The sequence below is a fragment of the Coregonus clupeaformis genome, chromosome 1 (assembly GCF_020615455.1).
Source record: "Coregonus clupeaformis isolate EN_2021a chromosome 1, ASM2061545v1, whole genome shotgun sequence".
Classification (NCBI taxonomy): domain Eukaryota; kingdom Metazoa; phylum Chordata; class Actinopteri; order Salmoniformes; family Salmonidae; genus Coregonus; species Coregonus clupeaformis.
The window spans coordinates 4,433,553-4,447,026 of record NC_059192.1 but is presented as its reverse complement, the minus strand read 5'-3'; the positions used below and the strand labels follow the sequence as shown (position 1 = coordinate 4,447,026).

At 44.9% G+C, this 13,474-nt stretch overlaps 1 protein-coding gene across 2 annotated transcripts in view; it reads left to right on the top strand.

Annotated features, from left to right (window-relative positions):
• LOC121579783 (CSC1-like protein 2) overlaps positions 1-13,474 on the top strand; it is an 89,268-nt gene that overhangs the window by 23,192 nt on the left and 52,602 nt on the right. The window contains exons 2-7 of one of the 2 annotated variants that reach the window (XM_041894717.2): positions 5,196-5,474; positions 6,542-6,621; positions 8,668-8,706; positions 11,032-11,122; positions 11,916-11,953; positions 12,307-12,449. In XM_041894717.2, the coding sequence (XP_041750651.1) occupies positions 5,238-5,474; positions 6,542-6,621; positions 8,668-8,706; positions 11,032-11,122; positions 11,916-11,953; positions 12,307-12,449 (628 nt within the window). In that variant the 5' untranslated portion in view covers positions 5,196-5,237. The remainder of the gene's footprint in view (positions 1-5,195; positions 5,475-6,541; positions 6,622-8,667; positions 8,707-11,031; positions 11,123-11,915; positions 11,954-12,306; positions 12,450-13,474) is intronic. The other variant, XM_041894795.2, reaches the window with a different exon arrangement.

Sequence of the window (13,474 nt, the reverse complement as noted above, 5' to 3'; positions counted from 1 at the left end):
AGTAGGACCCTATAAAATATGTTTCATAGTGGATAGTAGGACCCTATAAAATATGTTTCATAGTGGATAGTAGGACCCTATAAAATCTGTTTCATAGTGGATAGTAGGACCCTATAAAATCTGTTTCATAGTGGATAGTAGGACCCTATAAAATCTGTTTCATAGTGGATAGTAGGACCCTATAAAATCTGTTTCATAGTGGATAGTAGGACCCCTATAAAATCTGTTTCATAGTGGATAGTAGGACCCTATAAAATCTGTTTCATAGTGGATAGTAGGACCCTATAAAATCTGTTTCATAGTGGATAGTAGGACCCTATAAAATCTGTTTCATAGTGGATAGTAGGACCCTATAAAATCTGTTTCATAGTGGATAGTAGGACCCTATAACATCTGTTTCATAGTGGATAGTAGGACCCTATAACATCTGTTTCATAGTGGATAGTAGGACCCTATAACATCTGTTTCATAGTGGATAGTAGGACCCTATAACATCTGTTTCATAGTGGATAGTAGGACCCTATAACATCTGTTTCATAGTGGATAGTAGGACCCTATAACATCTGTTTCATAGTGGATAGTAGGACCCTATAACATCTGTTTCATAGTGGATAGTAGGACCCTATAACATCTGTTTCATAGTGGATAGTAGGACCCTATGAAATCTGTTTCATAGTGGATAGTAGGACCCTATAACATCTGTTTCATAGTGGATAGTAGGACCCTATAACATCTGTTTCATAGTGGATAGTAGGACCCTATAAAATCTGTTTCATAGTGGATAGTAGGACCCTATAAAATCTGTTTCATAGTGGATAGTAGGACCCTATAAAATCTGTTTCATAGTGGATAGTAGGACCCTATAACATCTGTTTCATAGTGGATAGTAGGACCCTATAACATCTGTTTCATAGTGGATAGTAGGACCCTATAACATCTGTTTCATAGTGGATAGTAGGACCCTATAAAATCTGTTTCATAGTGGATAGTAGGACCCTATGAAATATGTTTCATAGTGGATAGTAGGACCCTATAACATCTGTTTCATAGTGGATAGTAGGACCCTATAAAATCTGTTTCATAGTGGATAGTAGGACCCTATAAAATCTGTTTCATAGTGGATAGTAGGACCCTATAAAATCTGTTTCATAGTGGATAGTAGGACCCTATAAAATCTGTTTCATAGTGGATAGTAGGACCCTATAAAATCTGTTTCATAGTGGATAGTAGGACCCTATAAAATCTGTTTCATAGTGGATAGTAGGACCCTATAACATCTGTTTCATAGTGGATAGTAGGACCCTATAACATCTGTTTCATAGTGGATAGTAGGACCCTATAACATCTGTTTCATAGTGGATAGTAGGACGCTATAAAATATGTTTCATAGTGGATAGTAGGACCCTATAAAACTGTTAAATGTTTTTCCTGATTCCATTTTTCCCTAATTTTGTTTTCTCCGTTGAGTTTTTCCAGGATTGTTTTTCCAAATTTGTTCAGGTTTTCGCATTCAAAATCAAAAAAAATTTCAATACATTTTACATTTACATTTTAGTAATTTAGCAGACGCTCTTATCCAGAGCGACTTACAGTTAGCGAGTGCATACATTTTCATACTTTTTTCATACTGGCCCCCCCGTGGGGATCGAACCCACAACCCTGGCGTTGCAAACGCCATGCTCTACCAACTGAGCTACAGAGGGCCTATAGGAAAAACAACTAAATTGGATTTTGTAAGTCCACAACAATGCTTAAAGTCCCCATGCAGTATTTTTAACGTTTTGAAATCATCACTGGATGTCTAATACATTTCATGAAAATAACTCAATCTAGTTTTTATCATTTAGTTCCCTGAGCCTCCTTTTGGGGCATGTTGATACAAATGTAAACATATTTACATACACAACCCTGATTGGTGGATAGGATCATCTAGACCAGGGTTCCCCAACTGGCGGCCTGGTTTTATTTCTGAGCATAAAATATAATAATAATAATAATAAATAATAATAAATAATTATAGAAACATTGTGTGGAATTTCTATTGTTGGACATAAGACTGTAAAAACACCAGAAAATCAGCTCCAAATGATTTTAATTTAAGAAATCTGTTCCCAAGTATTCCCTCCCGTAATAGAGAGACACGTGATCGATACATATGTAAGCAAGGTTTGAAATGATTATGTTTAAGTCAAACTACTGTATGTCTGTTTTGGACTTCTTGCGGTCAATTTGCAGTCTACAAATGATTTGTAATGATGTTCCGGTCCCCCCCTACCATCTGTTCCAGAAAATATCGTCCGTTGTCTGAATCTAGTTGATGATCCATGTTTTAGACTTTAGAACAGGGTTCCCCAACTGGCGGCCCATGGGCCGAATTTGGCCAGCAGGTGGTTTTATTTGGTCCCCCAAGTTCCCTGAGCAAATTATTATTACCGTATTTATTATTAGATATTTTTGTTGTTGGACATTAAAGACTGTAAAAAACACCAGGACATTTTGGGAATCTCACGCATAACAGAGAGACGTGATCGTATACAGATGTGTAAGCAAAGTTTTTGAAATTATTTAATGTTTTAGTCAAATATGATATCTGTTTGGGCTTCTTGCGGTCAATTTGCTGTCTGCAAATTATTTTAAATTCATGTTCTGGCCCCGTGACCATCCACTCAAACAGCTCTTACACAAAAAGGGTATCATCATAATTTTCACAATTTCAGAGTTTTATTTCAACTTCATGAAAATAAAAAAAATTTTTAAACAGAAGGAAAATGGTCGCACTTTAGAGCTCTGCGCGTGCATACACACACACACACACACACACACACACACTCTGCATTACCAACGCTGCTCTGCTCATCCGTCCGAACACTAACCCATTTATCCTCCTCCTGGAATGCTGTGACATCATCACCCTGACGTAGAGGGAGGGAGGGAGGGAGGGAGGGAGGCTGACGTAGAGGGAGGGATGGAGAGAGAGACGGAGGGAGGGAGGGAGGGAGAGAGAGACGGAGGAGGCTGACGTAGAGGGAGGGAGGGAGGGAGAGAGAGACGGAGGGAGGCTGACTGAGAGGGAGGGAGGGAGGGAGGGAGAGACGGAGGGAGGCTGACGTAGAGGGAGGGATGGGGAGAGAGAGACGGAGGGAGGGAGGCTGACGGAGAGGGAGGGAGGGAGGGAGGGAGAGACGGAGGGAGGGAGAGACGGAGAACAATAGACTAATCGAGGGCACAGGGTTCACACAGACCACGGTCTCAATCGAGAGAGGAGACAACCTACCCTTCTCAACCATCGAAAAGAAAGAGATAGACAGCATCCCAAATTGCACCCTGTTCCCTACACAGTGCACTACTTTTGACCAGAGCCCTATGGGGGATAGGGGTGCCATTCGGGATGCTGGCGTTGTCACCTTGTGCCCTTAAACCACACCATTGCTGTGCCTGGTCTAGGTTCATTACCATATCTAGACTATCTCTTCAAACACTCTGAAGACTGCTTCTTCAACTACTACCACCGTAGTCTGAGAATATCCTCAGAGAGAGAGAGATCCACTTTGATTCCTAGAGAAAGTCTTGTCTTTTTTTTTTTTTTACTATTTTGACTTCCCCAAAAAAGTCAAAATGAAGGCTCTTGCGAGAATCTGATCTGGCCTGATTGTTCAGAGGATGAGGATGAAATGGAGTACCACAGTATGAGTCATAATACCCATAAAACCTAACAGTCAAACAGGGAAATGGGTCCAATCGTTTTTTCCACCATTCATTTTCCCCATAGGGGATTTTAGAAACACTTAGCAATATATTTTCCTGTATTTACCCGGCCAAAATTAAATGCTAATTAGCTGCAAAATGTGGCTATCATACAGAACTACAAATGCCATAATGATCTGGACAAGACTGCCGAATCGAGGGCAAAGCTAAGGATCTCTGGATTAACTATCTAATGTTAGCTAAATTTAGTAATGAATAAATTGGCAATTCTGTGAACCGTCTTGGGCAAGTTTTCACATTTACACACGACACCTGTTAGCGAAGGCGTCAGCTAAAGATAGGAGCTTGCAGGGATTTGTAGTTCTTGCATGATGTCTACTTTGGTGCTTATTAGCATGTTCTAATCAGAGTAAATGGAGCCCAATTATATTGATTTAAAGTCACCATGTTTGAGAGAGATTTACACGGTTATCAAGGTTAACTCCACAACAATGCTTAAACCACATCAGGAGACATCTTTTGAGGTCTGGGAACATTTTTAAAAAACTAAACAATTTGGAGTGTGTAGTTGTCCTTTTAATTCAATTGTGCTCAGGACTAGCAAGTGTTTTTGTACTGTGCAATGTACAGTTTAGGCTACATGTGATGGGTACAAATCATCATGATATCATTCTGCCAGGTAGGCCTACTTTGCAGTCAACATTTAATTGGGAAGGTTTTACTGGGAAAGCCTGTAAGAAATGTTCATTCAAACATGATGAATGCATGATGACTGAATTGTGCCTCGCAAAAATCAAGACTTCGGACTAAACTTTTTTAAATAGCTGATCTGCATACCCATTGTTGCATACCCATTGTTGCTGTTTGAATAAATCTTGATAATAATAATTTTAAAAAAGGTAATTGTGACCTAAAAGCTAAAGTGACCAGCTACATACATTTTACTGGCACCCTAGCGACAAATTAAAAAATGGGTTGCAATGCAAGTGTTTTGATCTCAGTTTTGAGCCTTGCGGGTCCAATCCGGCCCATGGGTGGTTTAAGTGTTTTTTTTGGGGGGGGGTGGGGGGATGTGGGACGGGGACGAACTCGATATACTGTACTTTACTTTAAAATGACTAAAACCAAATCGAAACTGTAGAAATGATAATGGATCTATATTCATACAGTTTCTTGACTGTGTCCAGCTAAAAATCACCGAAATGAAAGCTAGACAGTCAGGGAGCATCAAATCCCCAAAACAATTGATAGAGGACTATTTCTTGCAAATGTTGACAGTTAGGAGAAATAACCAATTTTCTGTGCTGCCCTCCGGACCTCGTTGAAGACCGAATGCGGCCCAGGGGCAAAATTAGTTTACACTCCTGGATTAAACCGTTGGGCCAGTGAACAAAAGGTCCCTAGTTCAAATCCTGGGTGTCTCAGGGGGGAGTTAGGTGCTTTATTTGCATATCCCATCGCTGAATTCCCCTTGTCTTCTCTCCTCCCAGGTGTTTAAGATGTTGCAGTGAGTGTGGAACTGAATCCTCAGCATGTCTGTCCTGCCGGCGGCGGCGGCGGTGGTGGTGGGGTGGGGTGCCCTGGTCCAGGGTGCTCCGTGTCCCGGAGGGGGCCTGGCTGACTGCCCTACCCAGCAGAGCAACACCTCCGGTGGGGGTGATACCTCCAGGGACTACTGCTACACGGCCCGTATCCGCTCCACCGTGCTGCAGGGCCTGCCCTTTGGAGGGGTGCCCACCGTCCTCGCGCTCGACTTCATGTGCTTCCTGGTGAGTCACTTCTGTGGTGGTTCGATACAACTTTATTGTCCATCGCTGTCTTTCAATTTAAAAAAAGAAAATATATTTTCTACACCAAATTCAGATTAATCTTTAGTAGGGCCAAGTGTTTTTATTGACCACCTGATCTGGCCTGGAAAAACTCAAGTTGGCTATAGCCTATACCTTGGTCCTAGAGTTGTTCCTGGTTCATGGAAAACCCAGGGCCCCATGGTACAGACAGTAACCACTAGGTAGTATGCCTTACAGGTTTAGATTTGGTCATAACAGCTATATGTAAATACAGAAAACAGACCCTCAAGGACTTTCAGTTGGAATTGGAATGATGTAATAGCTCACTACCCTCTGTGTAGAGGGGATCTCTCCCTCCCTACTGAAGACAGTACTAAGATGGCACCGACAGACATGGCAGCTCTGCTTCTAGCTCCTAAGTCTTTTACTATTTATTTTTAGTTATGTTTACCCCTTTTTCTCCCCAATTTTGTGATATCCAATTGGTAGTTACAGTCTTGTCCCATCGCTGCAACTCGCGTACGGACTCGGGAGAGGCGGAGGTCGAGAGCCATGCGTCTTCCAAAACCCGACCCTGCCAAGCCGCACTGCACGCTTAACCCGGAAGCCAGCCGCACCAATGTGTCGGAGGAAACACCGTGCTACTGGCGACCGTTTCAGCGTGCACGGCGCCCGGCCCGCCACAAGGAGTCGCTAGAGCGCGATGGGACAAGGACATCCCGGCCGGCCAAAGCCTCCCCTAACCCGGACGACGCTAGGGCAATTGTGCGCCGCCCGGGATCGAACCCGGATCTGTAGTGACGCCTCAAGCACTGCAGTGCCTTAGACCGCTGCGCCACTCGGGAAGCCCCAAGTCTTTTACTTTTTAGATCTGTGTGTGCTGTTGTGAATTGTTAGATACTACTGCACTGTTGGAGCTAGGAACACAAGCATTTCGACTACACCCGCAATAACATCTGCTAAATATGTGTATGCAACCAATAAGATTTGATTTGATTTAAGGTTCTGTGTTTGTTTTAACATGTGTGTTTGTGTTACCTTCCTAGGTCCTCCTGTTTGTGTTCTCCGTCTTAAGGAAATTAGCGTGGGACTACGGCCGCTTGGCGCTGGTCACTGACGCAGACAGGTATATCACTACACCAGCAACCTTTTAGAATGTGATCTCTGCAGGAATTGAACCGACGACCTTTCGCTTTGGGGAGATGCCAGATAGCGCCTCACTCTTACCAACTGAGCCTAACATGCCACTTTTGGAATATACTTTTATCCAAGAATGTATAGGATTCCTATAGGAATTGAACAGATGACCTTGGTGTTGCTAGCACCACGCTCTTAAAAATAAGGCCAGAGAGAGAGAGAGAGAGAGAGAGAGAGAGAGAGAGAGAGAGAGAGAGAGAGAGAGAGAGAGAGAGAGAGAGAGAGAGAGAGAGAGAGAGAGAGAGAGAGAGAGAGAGAGAGAGAGAGAGAGAGAGAGAGAGAGAGAGAGAGAGAGAGAGAGAGAGAGAGAGAGAGAGAGAGAGAGAGAGAGAGAGAGAGAGAGAGAGAGAGAGAGAGAGAGAGAGAGAGAGAGAGAGAGAGAGAGAGAGAGAGAGAGAGAGAGAGAGAGAGAGAGAGAGAGAGAGAGAGAGAGAGAGAGAGAGAGAGAGAGAGAGAGAGAGAGAGAGAGAGAGAGAGAGAGAGAGAGAGAGAGAGAGAGAGAGAGAGAGAGAGAGAGAGAGAGAGAGAGAGAGAGAGAGAGAGAGAGAGAGAGAGAGAGAGAGAGAGAGAGAGAGAGAGAGAGGGAGAGAGAGAGAGAGAGAGAGAGAGAGAGAGAGAGAGAGAGAGAGAGAGAGAGAGAGAGAGGATTAGAACCTAGTCCTAGACTATTCATTACGCCAGAGGCTGCATCCTTACCACTAGACCAGCCAGGCCACGAGATGGACTGCTTCTACTGGGTCAGAGTTCACACACAGCAGAGTTTACTGTCCTCAGGAGACGGACAGGCAGATGTTGGGCAAATGGAGGAACTAGGAATAGTCATCACTTCTCTCTTGCAGTTTATTTTCCCAGGCAGAGGCAATCAAAGCCACACAGCCAGTGCAGTACTACTGTTTTCAGGGATATGTAGCGCCTCTGTGGAGTCTTTCAAAATGGCCACGTCAGTAACGTGGTGTCCGAACCTTGATTAGGCAGTCTGCATGGCGCTTGATTTTATGAATAAGTCAACTACTTCCTTTGACTCCTGAGGACAATGTCTCATTCCCAATTTAGTATTTTCTTGAGTCCTGGCATCCCTCCTCCTCCTCCTCTCCTTCTCAAAACGCAGTGGAGGAGAAGGTCCAAGTATGTGTTATGAGGAGGAGAGGAGAGAGGAGGAGAGGAATTAGGGAAAGGCGAATTGAGAAAGAGCCAGTGTGATCAGGAGTCAAAGGAAGTAGTTGAATCATCTGCCAGAGAGGACAGTGGGTGAAAAGGGACCGTACACTTTTGCTTTAGGCTTCAGTCAACTCACCGAACTCCTAGAAACTACGAAGACGACAGGGTTACACTCTATCACTTTAGTATGAACACTGCAGAACAGCGGAGACTTCTTTCAGAGGCCGTGTTTGTTTATGTATCTGATGTTTCTACACCTCAGTATTTGTGCAGCTGGATATTGGAGAGGGATGGAGAGGCCAAAGGTTTTGTAATAGAGAGAGAACATGTAGATGAGACTAGACATTAGTCTCATGACAGTACTCTAAAGTGCTGACTGGATCAGTTTGACCAACTCCTGGCTAACTCTGCTATACTAAGTGGTTAATGACTGGGCCAGAGTGTTCTATAGATAGGCCTGTTGTTTACCCAGCTGCATGCCTGCAGGACTCGCAGACAGACAGTGAATCCCATTTGGCTTAACATCAAGGCTTGACTGTTTTTATTAATTATGAACCAAACACAAGCAGCCATTTATGGATTAGCGGTCTGGTCTTTTTGGTACTAATATTATCTAGAAAATACTCAGGCGAACACCTGTTTTGCTCACCACAGTATTTGTACTCTTGTCAAGCTGTTTGGAAAGGTTTCTAATATGTATGTAATAACCCTTGTCACTGTAAAGCGACAACTTAACCTGAACAGTTGATCACTAGTTTCTCCTCCAGGACTATCCCAAGCTGACCTCCGCCATGTTGTTTTGTTTTTCTCTCTGAAGACAGAGTCAGCGATACAGCCGCCTGGACGAACAGGAATAGTATGTCTTCTTACCGCGTCACTCCGCTTGTCTTCCTCTCTCTGAACCCCTCTTATCTTCTAGGAGGAACTGTTCCTTCCCTTCCGTTCCTACCTAGGCTGGTGTGGGTTGGGTTGGCCTGTCTATCTCTGTTGTGGTGCTCCGTCTCTCCTTCCAGGCTTTCCTTCTCCGGGCCTGTCTCATGCTGTTCTCTCTCTTTCTCCTCTTTCCACTGGTTTAACCCCTGCTGCTGGATGTTTCTCTCTCTCCGTCTCTCTCGCTGTCTCTCTCGCTGTCTCTCTCGCTGTCTCTCTCTCTCTCTCTCTCTCTCTCTCTCTCTCTCTCTCTCTCTCTCTCTCTCTCTCTCTCTCTCTCTCTCTCTCTCTCTCTCTCTCTCTCTCTCTCTCTCTCTCCATTCTACCCCTATAACCCTGCTGCTGGATGTTCTCGCTCCCTAACTAACTAATCAGCTCTATATGCTAATCTATGTGTCGTCATTGACCTCTCTGAGAAGCAGGATGCCTTTCCCGTTCTCCTGTATGAGCGCACCGCATGAGGCGCCCGGCAGGCAGGATGCTTACAGGGTGGAGAGGTATGGGAACTAGTAACTACACACCTCACCCTGTGGTTGTGTAGACGCCGTCAAGCTCCTGAGTCCTGACTGGTTATCCCTGCCTACAGCTCCTGTATCCGTCTATCAGTCTGTGGTGGTTCTGTACTGCTAGCCACCTCTTCCTACCAATCAGCTATCACACTGTGGTGGTTCTGTACTGCTAGTCACCTCTTCCTACCAATCAGCTATCACACTGTGGTGGTTCTGTATTTCTGCACTAGACAAGACACCCACCCCTAGCTCTCTGAGGTCATCTCTGGAAGACTATTGAGTTATAGCCATTGTGGGTTCACCCCCCCGCCCCCCCACCCCATTCCATTATAGACTTCAAAGAGCGCTAGGTGATGTCGTCCTTTAATCTAGTTTTACACTAGACAGTTGACATCCCGCAGAGCAGAGGTTATCCAATTCTTCCAGCACTAATGGAGATATCACCAGGGGACTAGTAGCCTGGTCCCAGATCTGCTTATGCTGTCTTGTCAACTCCTATGGTCATTGACGTAACATTGGCACAAACAGATCTGGGACCAGGCTAGGGGGCTGCCTGATGAAGAATATAAGATAAAATAGCTTCAATCTGGTCTAGTTCTGGGAGTCAAAAAGCGTCTATATCAGTGTCTGAGCTGCAGGACCTGAAAGCTCTGCTGGGTGATCAGTGCTGGTGGGTTACATCCTTCTACGGTTCTGTGTATGAATGATTCAGGTTCAGGTTCTTCTGTTGTCTCTTTGAATGCTCTTCTCTCTCTAGTGGGGGCCCTTCTCTCTAGTGGGGGCCCTTCTCTCTCTCTCTCTCTAGTGGGGGCCCTTCTCTCTCTAGTGGGGGTTCTTCTCTCTCTCTAGTGGGGGTCCTTCTCTCTCTCTAGTGGGGGTCCTTCATTGCTTTTCCTTCCAATCTCTGTCATTTTAACAGGCTTGGGTCTCAGACTCTGTGCTGAAACAGTTTATGTATCTCTAGAATCTCTAGAACTGCATGACACGGGGCTGAGGTTTGTTCTGGGTGATTGTTGTCTCACTGATGGGTGCATGAGTAATAGGCTTACGGAGCCCTCAAACCCCAGCCCTGTCACCCTGGTTTGGGTCAGTTACTTTCAATTCGGGAAATAAACTGAAATTCCAAAATTGGAATTGGAATGTTAGTTTACTTCCTGAATTGACTGAATAGAAATGAGATTGGTGCCAACTCCTTGTGTTCATCTGACGTACAACAGTGTGAACACCGCCCAGGGCCAACCTCTCCAGACCATTTCAGGACCTACTGCATGTGTGGCCACTGAACTAACTCATCTGTAAATAAATACACTGTTGATACTGTACTACAGTGGTGATGTCAGCCTAACTAACTATTTGAGATCAGGTTTGTTGTTGGGGAGCGCCAGGCTAATGCTAGGCTAAAGCTATCTCCATCAGGTTTGTTGTTGGGGAGCGCCAGGCTAATGCTAGGCTAAAGCTATCTCCATCAGGTTTGTTGTTGGGGAGCGCCAGGCTAATGCTAGGCTAAAGCTATCTCCATCAGGTTTGTTGTTGGGGAGCGCCAGGCTAATGCTAGGCTAAAGCTATCTCCATCAGGTTTGTTGTTGGGGAGCGCCAGGCTAATGCTAGGCTAAAGCTATCTCCATCAGGTTTGTTGTTGGGGAGCGCCAGGCTAATGCTAGGCTAAAGCTATCTCCATCAGGTTTGTTGTTGGGGAGCGCCAGGCTAATGCTAGGCTATCTTTTTGAACATTGTGTGTGCAGTTTGGCGTCTGCCATGACGTCGGAGCTACCCGATCGCTACGAACGACTGACCTCTGTCTCCAGCTCAGTGGACTTTGAGCAGAGAGACACTGTAAGTACTACTTCCTGGTTTTACTGGGGTCAGGGGTCATGGGGTGTGGGGCGATTACAGTAGGGGCTTGTTAGTGAGAAAAAGCTTGTAGGACATTTTCCATTTTAGTCATTTAGCAGACGCCCTTATCCAGAATGACTTACAGTTAGTGCGTTCATCTTAAAGATGCACTCCGGGATCTTAAGCACAGCAAATGTGTAACATATTGCACAAATTGGATTTGTAACATATCATACGAATTGCAAAACTCGTAACATATCACACCAAATGGATAGACAAGTAGACAATTGGATGACGAGGTACACATAAAACGGGGTCCACTTTAGGCTTCTGAACACCACTTTCAAAACCACTGGCTGAAATTATACAAAAGTTTGAGAGTGCATCTTTAAGATGGCAAGTTGAAGACAACCACATAGTTGATTTTTTTCCTATTGTCAGCATGACTTTGAACTGCTGACCAAGTGTAAATTTACCAGAGAACAGGATACCAGGGTTGCGGTCAATTTCAGTTGAATTCCAGTCAATTCTGGAAGTACACTGAAATTCCAATTCTCTTCAATGCTTTTTGATGAGGAAAATTTGGAATTGGAATTTGGTTTACGTTCTGAATTGACTGAAATTGAAATAGAATTGACCCCAACACTGCAGGATATAGCTTGGGAAGACCTCGACATGTTCAGTTTTGGGTTGGGTTTTAAACTCGCTGTTTTGAGTCCACTACTGTGACGCAGCATTGCAAGAAGAATTTCCCCAATTGGACAATAAACTCTAATCTCTTCTCTCTCTTTAGGGCTTCTGCTCCTGGTTAACAGCCATCTTCCGCATAAAGTGAGTCTCCCATAAAGTTTGGTGTGGGTGTGGGTGTGTGTTTGTTAACTAACTGTCAATTTGACTGTCTTCAGAGGACTGCACTTCGGACCATGGTTAGTATTTCTCTGACTATGTATTCTTGTAAAAAACACTGCCTCAAAGGGAATTTCCTGGTTAAATAAAATCTCTCTCTCTCTCTCTCTCTCTCTCTCTCTCTCTCTCTCTCTCTCCGTCTCTCTCTCCGTCTCTCTCTCTCTCTCTCTCTCTCTCTCTCTGTCTCTCCGTCTCTCTCCGTCTCTCCGTCTCTCTCTCTCTCTCTCTCTCTCTCTCTCTCTCTCTCTCTCTCTCTCTCTCTCTCTTCCCTCCCCCAGGGATGAGGAGATCAGGGAGAAGTGTGGGGAGGATGCTGTTCACTACCTCTCCTTCCAGAGGCACATCATTGGTCTGCTGGTGGTGGTGGGCGTGCTCTCAGTGGCCATTGTCCTGCCCGTCAACTTCTCAGGAAATCTATTGGGTGAGTGGGGTTTAGGGGGCGGGACTTCAGGAAGACTTGAGACTTAACACTGGGATGGTGGCCATGGCCGTGTGTCCCAAATGGCACCCTATTCCCCCATGTAGTGCACTACTTTTGGTTAGGACCTTATGGGTTTCCCTATGGGCCCTGGTCAAAAGTAGTGTACTATGTAGGGAATAGGGTTCCATTTGGGACTCACCCCTAGTAGTCGTCAGAAGTAATTTAGTCTGGATAGTTGGGTTTTTTAGGACTTTGAGGTGTATTATTATAGATTTTGAGTTGTATCCATTTTAACCTCTGATGCATCAAGGGTTATATCATTTGATTTTCCATCTTGTCGTCACATGAAACATCAAAGTGGAGGCAAATACAAGTAAGTGGGAAAGTAGCCTTGTCCGAGCCAGGAAGTAGCCTTGTCCGAGCCAGGAAGTAGCCTTGTCCGAGCCAGGAAGTAGCCTTGTCCGAGCCAGGAAGTAGCCTTGTCCGAGCCAGGAAGTAGCCTTGTCCGAGCCAGGAAGTAGCCTGGTCCGAGCCAGGAAGTAGCCTGGTCCGAGCCAGGAAGTAGCCTTGTCCGAGCCAGGAAGTAGCCTTGTCCGAGCCAGGAAGTAGCCTTGTCCGAGCCAGGAAGTAGTCTTGTCCGAGCCAGAAAGTAGCCTTGTCCGAGCCCAAAGGGCAGGAGCATATCTCCAGGTCCTCTAGCGTGAGGCAGCTTGATGTCCAAGTGCAGACTCTTTGTTATTAGATGTAATTACTATCAGTGTCCTCTGTGTAGAAATAGCTGTGGTCATTCTGGCCAGATGAAATATATTCTGTGTATCACGAGTCAAGTCCTTCTCATCAGCGCCTTGTGAATTAATTTCCTCACTTTGATATAATAATAGGAAACCTCCTCCTCTAAAAACACAAGAGCCCCCAACCCGCCCATAGATATAGAATAACTAGAATGGACAAAAACACAAGAGCCCCCAACCCGCTCATAGAAATAGAATAACTAGAATGGACAAAAACACAAGAGCCCCCAACCC